The 15,349-nt window shown below is 40.0% G+C and overlaps 1 protein-coding gene and 1 long non-coding RNA gene across 2 annotated transcripts; both read right to left on the bottom strand.

Annotated features, from left to right (window-relative positions):
- Nucleotides 1-4,303, bottom strand: LOC119726360 (scavenger receptor cysteine-rich domain-containing group B protein-like). The gene is made up of 6 exons (XM_038198016.1): nt 4,285-4,303; nt 3,450-3,655; nt 2,514-2,646; nt 1,778-2,107; nt 904-1,215; nt 1-404 (listed from the first exon to the last, which is right to left on the bottom strand). Exons 1-6 carry the CDS (start codon nt 4,301-4,303, stop codon nt 370-372), a joined length of 1,035 nt encoding a protein of 344 aa, XP_038053944.1. The 3' UTR covers nt 1-369.
- A 1,063-nt stretch (nt 4,304-5,366) lies between these two features.
- LOC119726512 lies at nt 5,367-7,405 on the bottom strand. The gene is made up of 3 exons (XR_005270833.1): nt 7,245-7,405; nt 6,424-6,486; nt 5,367-5,466 (listed from the first exon to the last, which is right to left on the bottom strand). It is a non-coding gene; the product is annotated as an uncharacterized LOC119726512 (long non-coding RNA).
- Nucleotides 7,406-15,349: the final 7,944 nt, after the last annotated feature.

The raw sequence follows: 15,349 nt of genomic DNA, 5'->3' as shown, positions 1-15,349 counted from the left end.
TTTTTTATACAGTGTAGTTTCTTAATTAATGCTACATCCCCATATTATGTTAATTTCACCTTTCTTTTCTGCCGATTTTGGTAGAACGATTCAACTTTTTTGTGACAAAATGACAAAATAATTTTGCCCCAAAATTTGTTATCCGTCCCTTAGCGGTAACTTTCGATGCCAAACGTTTATTGATTGAATGAATATTGACTTCAAGAAGTGTTGAGTAAAATTTGGAAGCATTTGTTTGAAAACCAATTTTCCTGCCAAAATTCAACATTTAATACACAACGGAGTAACCTTTATATCAAGCGTATGCCATATAGGCCTATAAGCAGGGCTATCGCAGGCACTGCATGAAGCCAGTTGTCAATAGTCACGTCACTCAGGGTTGGTTTCTTCAGAACCACTGGTTTCTAAAACAAACGAAAGTAGAGAAAATCCAATTCAAATACAGTCCTAATTATAACATTTACAACAGACTAATCCATTGACCTTAATATTTAGAAGCCATTACGGTGGTGACAAAACGATCTGACTCGCACTACGAGCACGCACTCTTAATCCTCCTTTGACCAATAGGGTTCCCAAAATGCGCGCGCTTCACCTGACAACCACCTTGATGAATTTGTATAGACTCCTTGTGTGACACTTGATTTATCATCAAAAATGTTTGATTCTAATTTTAAAATACAGATTTTGGAAATGATCAACCCACTATTTTGAATACAGTGAGACCTCCATGGGTTTTGCGTATTACATAGCCTTTAAATTCCAGCGGCTGCTTTTAGTTTGTTTAAATTGTTTCAGTGTTTGTGCTATGCCAGTGATTGCAAAGCAGAGTGGTGCGTCCCAAATTATTAAATTAATTGTGCGTTGTTTCATAAGATAATCAAAAGCTGTCTGTATTCCTACCGACACTGCAGATGACCCCGGCATCTCGGCTGTGGCTGCAGGTGGATGCTGTCCAGCAGAGGGACGGACAGTTAGCGAGTCCCTCCTCTGAGCCGGTACAGGCCACGCCCTCCATATGAATGAGGCCGCTTCCTTCCCCGTAGTGCGCTCCGGACTTGGCTTCCACGGCGCCACTGTACCCGAGTTGTCGGCAGACCACCCCGCCATCCGTGGCGTCCCAGCCACGGTCGCAGATCGTTCCCCACGTGTAGTTTCGGAAGATCTCCACCCGGCCACTGAATTCATTGGAACCTCCCTCCAACCGAAGAGTATCTGTTTCAAGTACGATTCAGGGAATAAAATAAAGCAAAGTCAACATGTACATGACAACAGACGTTTGTTTCGTAATGTTTAAGAAGACTTAGAAGACATTTATGCATTCATTGTTATAAATTAAAATGTAAACAAGGCCAAAATAGCTGCTTTATGGACAAAACCATTTTCGCTACTTCAACTTATCTTAATGAAATATCGGAACCCGACCATTTGTTTATGAATATGGTTAACCGTAGCCTACAATTCCAAACACATAGCTGGAGTAAAGGGAGTGAACGGTTTGAGGTGAAAAAAAATAACATAAAATTCGCAAGAAAAAAACTGAAACAAACAAACAAACACGGGATCATTCCAAAAAGTAAAACACAAGTATAGTACGAGGAAGGAAATTATCGGAATCCAGTAAACATGGAGGAGTGAACATAATCATTAAGTACTGTGACATTAAATCCACCAACGAATAAATAAAAACACGCCTAATGAGCAAAACATTAAATTTTGATAAGAAGACGGAACAATACATTCAGTTATAATCAGGCGGACTAAAACTGGCACCTACTTTTTGGGTAGCAAAATACTCCGGCAACGTTTGAGCTTTCACACTGCTGGTAGTCGGTGCAGACAAACGGGCAGTCGACCAGTCGGCTCTCCGTCCCCTCACAGGCGACTCGGCTCATCATGATCGGCAGGTCACCTCTCCCGTATTCTGAGGCTGTGTTGGCCTGGATTGCAGCACCGAGGTCCAGCTGACGGCACACCGTGATTGCGTCGTTTATCCCCCAGTCATTAGCGCACACCGCTCCCCAGGATGCTGTATCGTGGTGGTAGATTTCAACTCGGCCACGAGAAGCATCAGTGCCATTCACCAACCTCACATAACCATCTGGGACTGTAAAATAGTTTGACAGTTAGAATTAAACTATGAGAACGACTTCAATTTAGAAAAGTTAAAAACATTACACTATCAATCCGTTGTGATATCAGCTTCACTCGTTTTGTTTTATTTGATTTAAAATACAATGTAATGGGGAAAAAAAACATTTTTTATCGAACTTCAGGAAATTGTGTTGTCCATTACAAAAAAATATTACTGAACCAATTTGAATGCAATGGGAAGACATTGTGCAGATGATATTATTTTTTAACATTAACGCTTTAATTTGAAAAAATAATCTCATCTTCAGGTCGGGCTGTAAAATGTCATGTCTTAAACACCTTTAAATAATTTTTGGACGAAATGATGACTTTGCTAAATGTGATTATTCTTTAACAAATGAATAGCGTTCGTGCAGTACCTTGGCACCCAAATACTTCAAACCTCACTCTGTAATGCTGATGAACCCAGGCCAGGGGTAGTATGCGAATAAACCTTGCCATGGGTAGCACAGGAAAGGTGACGTTCGTCGGCCGACCACTGCTCAAGGTGAACTAAAAAAAAAAAAAAAAACAAGTACAAGCAGGATTAGAGTGGAACTGTGCAATTTTCATTTCGAACATTCCGAAACGTGCCGATACAGAAAATGTTGCATAATGGTTTTCCCTTATTGGCATACACAGATACAGCTTGGAAAATAGTTTGCCTTTGGTTAGCTATCGCTACAGTTACCATCGACAATAGTAATTTAGTTAATACAGGTTTCCCGGTTGCATTTACCAGTTCCCTTATAAAAACCAAACGATAGGAGCATATATCATTTATATTTCAATCCACAACATCTTTGGTCTGGATTGTGTTACTTTCTGCTTCAAATTCCTACCAACAGATATCCTTTTCGCAGACTGATGATCTACAGATTTAGTACTCTAATTGGTCCTAGCTTCGGAACAATAACCTCAGATGGATATTCTGCTTTTTTCTATTCGTATCAGCGCTTTGGTCTTTTCACTCAAAATTCCTGTCATGAATAGTGATGGAGGAGATTAAAGGATGAAAATAATGGCACGATTTTAACTGAAGATTTATGAAATGTTGTCACAAATCAAGTAATAATTCAAAGAAACTCCAAAAGACAACCAATTAAATTAAATAACACATCGTTTACCTTGACACTAATGAAATGGAACGACAAAGAATTATATTTATCGACTTAAAGAGATGAGAAAAAACAAACAAACAAATTAGTTCGGTTTTTCAATTCAATCGAAATCTCTACATGAAATATCTTGGTTCCAATTTGGAACTAACATGTTTAGGCAAACGATGCTGTTGGAAAGCGCCCTCTGTAACTCACTCTGATTGCTCCACCGTCTGCATTGGCTAAACTCTGCCAGTCATCCAACTCGGCTGTGAGGCTGTGCTGGACTGAAAACGCCGTGACATGACAACAGGTCACGCTGTCGTCTCCCTGCATGGTGAGCCCGATAACCACCATGGGTTTACCAAGGTCGACCTGGATCCACTGATCTGCTGGAGCGCTTGGTATCCATCCATTACTTCCTGTTGGACATGATAGAATGGTTTCATTATCATAATGGGAAATGTGCCAATGTGAAAATAATGTGCAAATTCAGAAATAACACCTACAATTTGGAGGTTAAAATCTTCTTTTGACATATACATTGTGGAAGCGGCGATGGGAACCATAGTCGGAGTATTTCAGCTACGAAACGTCGAATTTATTTCAACAACTACGGTCACTGGCAAGGTTTTGCAGACAATTTGAATGTAATTCAGATGAACATAATTTTTATCTAAATATAAAACAATCAATCGGCAATTTCACCAAGTGGTATACCGCGAGGTAGCGCGAGCGATAAACCGCAGTGCTGGTGAAAACTGGTGCAGATTTTCCAAAATAAACCTGCATTCTGACCAATCACCGCTTGGGGGCTTATATATGGAGCTTGGTGATACTGTTACCTTTCATTAATCATCAGCATGAATTTGCATAGTTCCGAGGGTTTTTTTTCCACCCAACTGTTTGTAACCACGCGACGCCGCGCTTCTAGTGTAAATTGGCCCTCATGATGGAGTTTTGTGTAATGAAACGATAAAGGGAATGTCCGTGTTTGCAAATCCACTGAAAGACAACCTTGGCCCATTAATTTCATGTCGATGCTAATTACTGAAGTCTATGGTCACCATTCTGTGCCTACAGCGTATATTATAGTACGAAACTCTGCGCTAAACCTGCGAGCAAATAGTCTAGAAGAAGCCGTGTGAAACCATACTTTTTCTCACCAACTCATTTTTGCACTTTTCTTAGCTTGAAATGTTCTGATATACATATTCTTTGCTGCCGTTAAACAGCGCCAAGTAATTGGGCCCTAATGATACAGCACTGCTGGGATATAAGCAAGGAAGCATGAGCAGAAAGACAAATGACTAAATTCGCCATTAGAAGCAACGGCATACAACATAAATATGGTAATATCATCCTACAGGCTTACCATAATATAAACACACAACATTACAGGGTGACCGAGTTAGAAAAACAAAATTAAACAGTACTGATGTGGCTCGCTCCATGTTATAAAAATAATATAGTTATAGTACATGTTTTTGACTGGTAACGGGGAAAATGTCACGTCATTTGCATACTCTAATCACTCTATTTTAATTGAAATACCCCCAAATTCAGCCATGCACCACTGAGCATGTACCAATACGCATGGAATGAATACCGTTTGAAATACAATGATCCATGGGGTTTTTCCTACCTCCATGAAAGAACGAAAACTTGCACAGGAAAATAGACAAATATCACCATCATCATTTGGAGGAACAGACTTGATTTGTTCCTCATATGCAAAACACATAGTCTGACATAAACTAATGATTAAGTCTTGAGAGACTTGACTTGAGTCATTTGTATTTGAATACCTGTGCATGTGTAATCTCGGGTTCTCAATCTGCTGATAGCTTCTACGCAATAGCAATTCACGGACGGCTGTAAAAATGGGTTCTTTTAATAAAACATGTACGCATAAGTTCTGACAGTATGGATCACTGTCAGTAATTCCTTTTTTCATAAGTGGAAGACAATTCTCGTTTAATACACGCTTCATTGGTGTATGAAAATGTAATTGCGTTTAAGGGGGGAACTAATTAATTCAGGTCACTTTGAATTTCTTTGTGACTCACCCTGTATTTATAGAGGATTGTTGTTTATAGAAAGATACGATACCTACCTACATTAAGTCGAGCAGTGCTTGGGAGATGGCCACTATTAACGACGGACGATGCCGTTATGCTGCTATCAGGGATTCCTCCGTCTTCCATCCCTCCTGCCTTGGGGCTGCATGGTGCTAATGAAATAATAAGGAATTAATTATTCACCAATTCAACAGGTTCAATCAGGATTTAATGTCGCTCGACTGCACGAGCGTCGCTGGTGATGGAGACTCCTCGTATTGAGCCAGAGTAAGGTTTTGGGAAACCTTAAGACTTGAGGACAAGTCACTACACAGTTGAGGTTTGTTTGTCGGCGCTTTTGTTTGTTTGTTTGTTTAATCATCATTTCAGGAGGTTATTGCACAAAACCCACATGCATACATCTTAACATTTCGACGTGAAGTGAACATTGTTCATAGTGTGCCAGATGAAATGAGCATGCAAAACGGGAATTTAACAAGCCGCATAATGTGAACATTCAAACTGATTAAAAATCAGCATTTGGTTTCCCTAAAAATTATGAAGCAAAACAATAATACATAAAAACTGACATAGGATAGGGTTCAAGTCCCCCCCCAAAAAAAAGAAAACCCATCCAGTAAAAGGCCTTGTTGTGTACATAACACATACATTTTTTCATTTAAATGCTTCCAAATTTGGTACAAATATTCTTGTCAATTTTTATCACTTTACTGACTTTTTAAAATAAGGTCATCATAATCATCCGAAATTCAAAACAATTATATACTACTGCCTGGTATTTCTTCATTCTGCATTGTAGTTAATCACGTGTCCATGAATTTTAATGTGAAGCTAATATAATTGGTCGAAGATTTATCTATAAATTGTACATTTCCATGGTTTTATAAGAAAAGGACCCAAGTTTATAAAACTAGGGTTTTCAATCAGTTGACACGGCAACCATGATGGCCACAGAATTGTTGGAAATCATATTTGCCCAAATATGTTTAGATTTCATGGCGTTTCGCGGAAAATACGACGACTTTCGGAAGGGCACACTACGTCCCCACTCCAGGGTCCTGAAAGGGCTAAGGTATTGTCTCTTTTCAGTTTAATGGTTGGTAAATTACCTGAAGAAAGTAAGTGTCCAACACGGGTAGGCCCCTCGCTGATAGGGTGACAGGAACAAAATTCTGTAAATCAATGTCAAAAAATAAATCATGATTGGTGAACAGTGTGTGTGCACAGCACAGGCATGGCATGTTGATAGTTGAAAAATCGCTATAATTGGCTGGATCAGACTGTTGAGAATTGGTACCATATTCCACACGCGTAACGAACTGTGTTTAATTAAAGATAAATACCAGAATAAACTCAATGTAGGCCCTACTCATATACTAGGCCAGGCGTAAAAGAATCACTGCCATGTTGAAAACTTACCTCTTGCTTGCGATTTATTTTTCAAGAAGAAGATATACTGTAACTATATATGTAACTCTATGAAGTTTAATGACAATCATAGAATCTTTTTAATTGGCGTAGGCCTAGTTTGCTCGTTCGTTGACATGTAGTCAGTGGGCTGGGGGACCCCCCCCCCCCAGCCCACGGACTAATAGGCCTAGTGGTGTCCCTGAACAGTTTAAGCATGTTATTCACAGCTGGAAAATGACTTATCGCCCTTCATCAAAAGTTTTTAGTAAAATGATTGAGCGCATAACATCCAGTGAAATCTTCACGGAATAGCGTCAGTATGCATTGGAATACCAGGCTTATATTACGCTCACTTCTTGGAAAATTGATTTTTTTTTCTACACAATTTGCCACACAAAAGACCAACAAGATGAAGGATTTATCTTAAAGGATATAATTGATATAAATGTAAACCAATGCTCCACAGGAAAAATGACACCACTGATTTCATTTAATGAACTCTTGATTGTCGTATACTTACGGCAAAGTATGGTGAGCACAAGCACAGCAAGAAACCAAGTCGATGCCATCGTTGCTATTTATCTGACAATGTTGTACAAAGTTGATTCGCTAACTCAGACAATCTCCTGCAGCAATTGTCTCATGCGATGGATGCGGTACGACACCTTTAGAATCGTCTGGGCTCCGACACTCACCACAGCTTGGTGTTATATAGAGTCGAAGTGTCTATAAATAGCCCATGAACATAATGCAAACAAACTTTCTTACACAAAGTTCCAAAGTAACAAACATCTGTCACGTAAACACCAGCATGCTTAGTCTTTGTACAAGACGTTCACAATGCGCCACACAGCATTCTGATGATTCTGCAGATGATTTAGTCTTGTAAGGAAATGGAATGTTGAGGCTTGGTTTCATGAGCAGCACTGCATCTACAAATAACGTCTGATCCAAAAGACTAAACCAATAAAGTAACTTGGCACGCGAAAGGAGGGTCGACATTGGGGGATCTTTAGGAGTTGAGCCAAGGCGGATTCAGAGGGTGTTTACAGTATCAAGCATCCGGGTTTAAGATACTTCAAAATTAATTCATCGATTGTCTTACAATGCAAATGTTAATGCAGATGGTATGGCCATCACTGCATGTTTCCGAAAACAACCTTTAAGCATGTGACTTAATGCCATAAAAACACCAAATCTTAGACAATGTAAGCATGCTAAGTCGTAAACATATCCGGTTGTTATTACAAGTCTGTATGAAAATATATCCAGCAAGCGTGCTCTGGAAAAAATAAAAAAACAGAGTTCCTGGTTTTGAACCGGATTTCAGATTCGAGGGTCTTTGTCCATACAAACACACACACTCTAAAAAAGCATTAGTAAGATTTGACTGGAAACCAGTCAAATTTGCTGAAGATGTATTTATATTTGACTTATTTTGATTTTTTTGACCAAAAAAGGTATCGATGACTGGTAATAAATAACGTGCCTGGCCGGTTTTCATAAAAACGTACTTGTTAAAAACCGGCCAAACACGTTATTTATTCCCTTATTATTCGAAAACAATTCACATACATCGCCATGTGAATTGTGTTCGTTTTGCTGAAAGAGAAGGTGCTATATGCAGAGCTTCATTAAATAATTGGTCCTGCCATTTTGGTTTCCTTTTTTTGTTTTACTCCCCCCGTACAGATGACACGCCAGTGCTGTGTTAACCTCAAAAAATTAAAAGATCATGTTAAATGTACCGTGAATGAAGTTACAATTAACTTAACTGTATGGAAATAATCAGCATTCTTTTGATTAATTCTTTAAAGCGCCCTCTCCCCCCACAAAAATATACAGTGCTTTAACTTCTTAAACGTCAACGCAGATTGCATGCTCATTTTAGATGTCGAAGAAACAACCTCAAGAAACGACTTCGACAGTTGGAGATATCATATGGCAATTTGTTGAAAATTTAAACGGGTCTCACTACCAGGCTGTATGAAATTACATCCCACGAACGTGCTTTGTCAACATGCACTACGTAGTTTCTGGTTGGAACAAATTTCGAATTCAAGGGGCTCCCTCTGTATCAACAGTCATTGGAGAGGAGCCGCAATTCACTCGAAATTCAATCAAACAAAATCACATTGAGAAGATAATGACAACACAGATTCTTAACCCTATCTGGACTTGGATATTATAGGTCTCCTCGGGACTGGGATGGAGGTTTTAATTTGCAGGTGCAATAAGTATAAGCTATTATTTTTTTTGTTGGGGGTTGATCGGATGTAATCAAGGGTTTAAAGATAATTTGTGCATTGGCGATTCATAGCTGTAGTTCGGTGAGAAATAAGGAATAAGAAACCCGCGTGACTCGTTGAATTATGTAATACGATCAATGTTTACTGATCTGCGACTTTTTTATTGTCACAAACATTGGTTCCTACCGTCTTTGAAACTTTCCAACCTCAGGAAAAGTACCTGCAATTTATTGTACCGAGTCGTAATTCAGAAATCATAATACATCTCAAAGGATCCATAAACATACCAAAATACAAAGGACACTTTCCGTGTGAGTTCAAAAGTAATACGTCGATTGTCTCACGTTGTAAATGTTAATGCAGATGGTATGACCATTAATGCATGTTTACGAAAACAACCTTCAAGTGTGTGACATAATGCCATAAAACACCAAATCTTAGACAATGTAAGCATGCTAAGTCGTAAACATTTCCGGTTGTTATTACAAGTCTGTATGAAAATATATCCGGCAAACGTGCTCTGGAAATAATAAAAACAGAGTTCCTGGTTTTGAACCGGATTTCAGATTCGAGGGTCTTTGTCCATACAAACACACATTGTTTTACTGAGATGCAATGAAAGTACGAGCCAACGACATGCATTCAAGACCAGAATCATACTTGGTTTTTAAACACATTTACTGTTAAGCTCGCATTTCAATGACTTTACCTCAGATAAATTGGCATGCAACAAATTGTAGTTAATTCTTAATGGCGTGATTTAGTAAGCATTTTAAAATGGAACATCAGTGACAATAATTGTTAGAGATACGCTGACAATGCCAGACGTTCTTGCCATTCTAATATAGACCTTAAGTCGACAAGTTATGTACTGTTTTGGGACGCCATTTGCCCTTTGTTTTGTCTTAACGTGAGGCGCCCTTATAAGGCCAAAGAATGAAATTTAGTCAATCCATAATGGGTGATGGTGTTTCATACATTGGTTCAAGAACTATTAGCCAGCACATATTAAAGCCTTCTCCCAGTGCAGTATAATATACCTAAGACAGTTTACCCTGACACGTGGGTGGTTTTACAGCGCCGGTAAAACACCGCTACGTTCTGCGCCACATCACACGGTTCGAGAGCATGAACCCCAATCTCCATATTGAAGGACCAAAAAAGCAGTTTGCTACCAAAATTAACTAAAGAAATTTGAAAAAAGAGAATCCAAGCAATTTATATAGACAAAAATATGTCTGACTAATAGTAAATGTGGCCACTTGGGCTTGCTTGGCATGCATTTGACATGTAGAAAGAACATTTTACACACAGGACAGTAAAGATGTGCTCTATATCTAGATCAGTGTGCATTATCACCGTACTATTTTCACACAACCGGTCTGTTGTAGGCATACAAAAACACTCATCAACCAGTTGTAGGCATGAGTGTCAGCTCACAAGAGCCACATATGCAAACTTCTATAGTGCTTTTGGCACAAGTTGTGCAAATAGTATCTGCTAACTGGTTTGCATGTGCCAAAGTCACCAATCAGATCAGACGGGGGTGGCACACAGCTTGTAATACTACCAGTTTCTGATAGAATGTACATTTAAATATAGTGCATACTGTGTGCCCATCGCCAGTATTCATGGTACATGTACAAGGACTACACTAAACATTGAGGCATAATTAGAAATGGTGCTGAACTATTTCTTTTCATCAGTAGATGAATGTTCCCTGTACAAACCAGGTAGATTGGGATGACTACTTCCAATCACACACTACTGCCTTGCATGACCGGTTATCACAGCACACACAATCAACACTACCCCCAGAGGCGTAGCCAGCGGGAGGGGAAAGGGAGGGGTATAAGGGGAGTATTCTCCCCTTGTTTTTAATTTGAACAAGTGTCTTTTTTTCTAAAACAAGTGCCCTTTTTTACCAGTGCCTTTTACAAGTGCCCTATTTGGAATTTCGCGCGACCGTCGGCAATTGTGCCACCCTGAAAACCGCCATCTATTGTCCGATAGTGTGCATGATGGTCCGATATGAACAGCGCCCCCATTTGAAGATGGTACCAGCCCCACTTCAAACTTAAAGGTAGAGTCCATCATTTGCAGCCATCCGAAAAGTAACTGGCGTAAATATTGTTGAAAAACTAACTTGGTTGAAAGATAGTAAGGAGACTAAACTCCCTGTGAAATTATTCTTTCTGGGAAGCTGTCATTTTGAAGTAATCAACGAAAGAAGGCAGTTCCAACAGTGATTCTTAAGAAGCACCGTAGGAAAATTTAAATTAGTAGTTCGTTTTGTTATTCAGCGCAGCGCGCACAAGTATTCGAACGACGCACACGCGCGCGCGGTCGTTATAATTCGTCGGATCAGTGCGCGACGTCGCGTATAGTTGCAATTCAAAACAATTCAAAACATGATTCAGCAACTTTTGATTTGAAATTGAGATCTTAGAATGCTGTTTTTCTCGGAATGTACAGCTGAAGCTGAGCTGAAACTTCATCAGGTTAGTTGCTCAGTATCCTTCATTAGATTTTGAACTCTTTTGTTGCTTCAAACGAACAAAATGCACAAATTACAAATGATGGACTACACCTTTAAACTGTTGACTAGCTCCTTCAATGCAATTTACCCACTCATCCCGCCTCTTTTGATAATGATGCACCAAACACCAAAATGACAAATAGAGGGCGTCCTATAGTGCAACAATATAGATAGAAGGCTTTTGTAACGCAATTCATCAACCGATATGGGAAGAACCCATTTCCTCACGCCGCACTCTCAATGTGAGACTTGGACAAGAACAGGGAAAATACCATACGATGGGATGTCGCCACCTATCGACAGAGTTGTGAGTGTGATGGCAGCTAGGCATTCGTTCGTACCCCCGCCCTGCATACAGGACGCAGGGATACACTGATGAGCTTCACAGAATCTTGTGAAGGAAGTGGCCTATGACCTATGTATAAAGCATCTGGCTGCAGCTGTTCAAGACCGCAGTTAGACAGTGCGCGCAAATGTTATCCGAAGACTTCCCCATAGAAATGCGCACATTCCCATACCAGATGTGATTTCTGCTTCATTAATTGCGGACCATGTGGACAAAATTTTGAGCGTGGCACAATGCAATCCGACCGTTCGTGATTCGAAACGGAACCTGAGCACGTGACGGGAATTGTAAATTTACAACACAGATAAGCTTTACAGAATTTCCTACATTATTACGCTTTTTCAACAAAAAAATCTCTAAACTGGAATAAAAGGGTAAGGAATCAGTCTTAACGGCCGTTTCAAACCTTGCAGAGTCATGACCGTGATGAAGCGCAGGTCACAGGTCACGCAAAATCCAACCAATCAGAGCGCGAATTCATCAGAGTATCCCATCGTCCTGTTTGCAGGGAGGGGGTACGAGCGAATGGCAGGCAACGTTCCCAACTCATGGGTGCAGGCCAGTAAATAGGCCCAAAATGGCCAACGCGTGCCAAATCACTAATTGTATGCACTCATTCAATTCTTTTGTTATTAGGGCATTTAATTGTGGGCCATGAACTTGAAGATTTTGTAAAAAAAAAAAAAAAAAAAAAAAAAAACCAGGAGGGAAGCCGTGATGAGGATTGCGACCTTGTATATCTGTGAAATTTCGGTGATATTAGGCCATGAATTTGCTCATCAGTTTTTATTAAAAGGCGATGGCCTTATGACTACTTTTAGGGGTGAACATTTCGTCACCGTTTTCACGAAGGGGCGAATTTCATGAAAATCGGGGGTGAAATGAATAGGCCTAAAGATATCAATATCTACAACCTGGTGAGGCTATACTTTCAAAAAATTAATTAAAATCTTAATTAACCTAATTAACGAATGGGCAAATTTGTCAAAAGTGCCGTTTTGCGTTTTCACGAAAGGGCGAATTTCCGCACTCTGGAAGTAAGGCCAAAAAAAAAAATTCGGTCTCTGGTCAGACCGAAGTTCCTGAATTTTCGCGGGGACGCGGCTTTTTTTTTTTCTTTTTTTTTTCTTTTTTCTTCAAGCTTGGATGGTACAGACAAGGTGTGGCACTATTTTGCTTTTTTGATATCCTCATGAACATTGGTGTCCTCCATAATTTGCCTTGGTGCTCTCGATCATTTGCCTTGGTGCTCTTTGATAAAAAAAAAAAAATGAGGAGGTGCGGCAATAGAGGGCGCTGTTGGAGCTACAGCGGAACATTTTGGGGAAAAAAAAGATTGACGCGCATGATTAAAATCGACGGGCGCATTGACTATCAGCTCGCAGAAGGGCAAAATTTGCTGAAGATTAGAATCTCTTCTTTCCTCTGATACCTAAATCATGCATATTTTATGCATCTCTAAGTTTCAAATTGTTAAATGAAAAGTGGACCAAAGTAACACGCGATTATCTGGAATGTTTGTTCAGACAGACAGGGAAATACTATTAATTCGCCTCTTCGTGGAAACGGTGACGATTTAATAAGGCCAAAAAAAAGTCTCCGGCTTTTGGTATGGAGGTTGCCCAAAAAGTGATGCGGCGACGCGGCTTTTTTTTTTTTTTAGCTGATTGTTTTGCTTCAAATGTGTGCTGAAGACTGCAAAAGATGCCCGACTAAACTTAGTGCAAATATATGGGAGTCCAGAGAGGCCACAAAAAGCTTATTCTCAACCATAACCCAATCTAAAAACACGTTTAAATTGTGCAGCAGCAGTATTCCAGTCAAACCAGTGAGTTTGGAGGTTTGGGGGGGGGGGGGTGGGGGGCATCATCTTTCATTAAAAAAAAAAGTTTTCATTTTTGGCCTAAAGGAGTCTGGGGGGGGGGGAATCAAGCCCCTCCCAGCTCTGTCAATTTTGTTCCATCCAATTTACTTAGCCCCCCCCCCCCCTACGCTCCTACACCCAAAAAACTGTACTGGTAATATTCCGCGCCGCCTGTGCAGAAAATCAGCTGAAGTTGGTTGGGGGTGTTTATACGCTCCACGCTTTTAGAGGGTCGTTTATATTCATCATCGGAAGTTTTGCAAGGTGTCAAAATGCCACTTATAAACGGACGAACCATCGGCTGAATATCACACTGCTATAGCTGCTGGTATGTGGCCCACAGGGCTTCCCTAACAAGGTGAAGGATTTAACGATCAGAGCTAGAGAAAAATCCGGCCGTCTAAGCCGGGTGTAGTCGGGAGTGACCGACGCGAGGGTATTGGAAGACTGCCATTGCCGAATCCCTCTGGGTAGATAGTGTAGATACCACTTGAACGATAACAGGCATCATAGATAGAGCGTCTTGCAACTTCTATAGCGATTCAAGGAGCTATCAGTCAGTGAGTAGAGAGGTATTTCCTCATGCATCAAAGTATACACTCACCTGTGTTGCATTGAAGTCTTCGGGATGCTCTCGTTTTGTGGCAAGGTTCAGCTCGCACATTAATACTGCAGTTGTTAAAGTTACACGACTTGCAACATTCATCCTTGCTGCATTCCCATCCGCAGATGACACGAAAGCGCACAGTTTTGTTTGCATTTGCAAACCCTTGTAGTGAACGCAGCATAAAATGTATGTTCCCTGTATAAGATGAAGTTTCCAATCCAAAGACAATCAATTTAGTTCCCTGGAATACCAAGGAGACTATGTACAATAACTCCAAAACAGGGGTGCATTTCGCCATTTTCTCCATCTGAAACTTGTTCACACCACAACGTAGATAACTTGATTGATAATATGATTGGTGGTGAGGGAATTTAGTATTGCATGGAAAGGAAAGAACAGAGGCAGACGATATGTAATTCACTGATTGGTCTTCAGGTGTGACACATCATTCCTTGTAATTGGTCAGTTTTTCGGCCAGTGGCAAATCATAGCCTTTCATTGGCTAAACGGTGTGCTGCATAGGGATAAGAGTTAGATTAACATTTAAGAATTCCTTTATCCGTTCTCTTTCTTTCTCCTTCGATATATAGAAATGTGGGAAGGTGTTAAGGTAGTGTTTATGATGAATATTTTAGAAAAGATTACCACCGGCGTTACCAAGTTTTTCTTTCTTTTTCTTTTCCTTTTTCGTTTGCATCTATTATGTAGGAAGGCCGGGCAGTGAATTTTCTCCCAAACGAGATCGGACAATATCAAAATAGGGCGCTCTCCCTGCCTTATGCATATTCATGATGTCCAGGCCTTTAGAGAATAGGTTAAAAAGGAATGATGGTGTTTATATCACTGACCATTGGCAGCTGATTCGTGGACTGGTTGGAAGTAGTCCTGGGCCATATTCATGAAACCTTACTAAGCCTAGTTGGTTACTAAATAGGCATGAAGTTGCTTACTAAGCCTAGTTGGTAACTAATTGATATTCATGAAACATTACTAATGCTAGTTACATTCTAAGTTTCTTAC

Source organism: Patiria miniata, unplaced genomic scaffold (assembly GCF_015706575.1).
Source record: "Patiria miniata isolate m_02_andy unplaced genomic scaffold, ASM1570657v1 HiC_scaffold_2, whole genome shotgun sequence".
Classification (NCBI taxonomy): domain Eukaryota; kingdom Metazoa; phylum Echinodermata; class Asteroidea; order Valvatida; family Asterinidae; genus Patiria; species Patiria miniata.
This window is presented reverse-complemented; position numbering and strand designations above follow the sequence as displayed.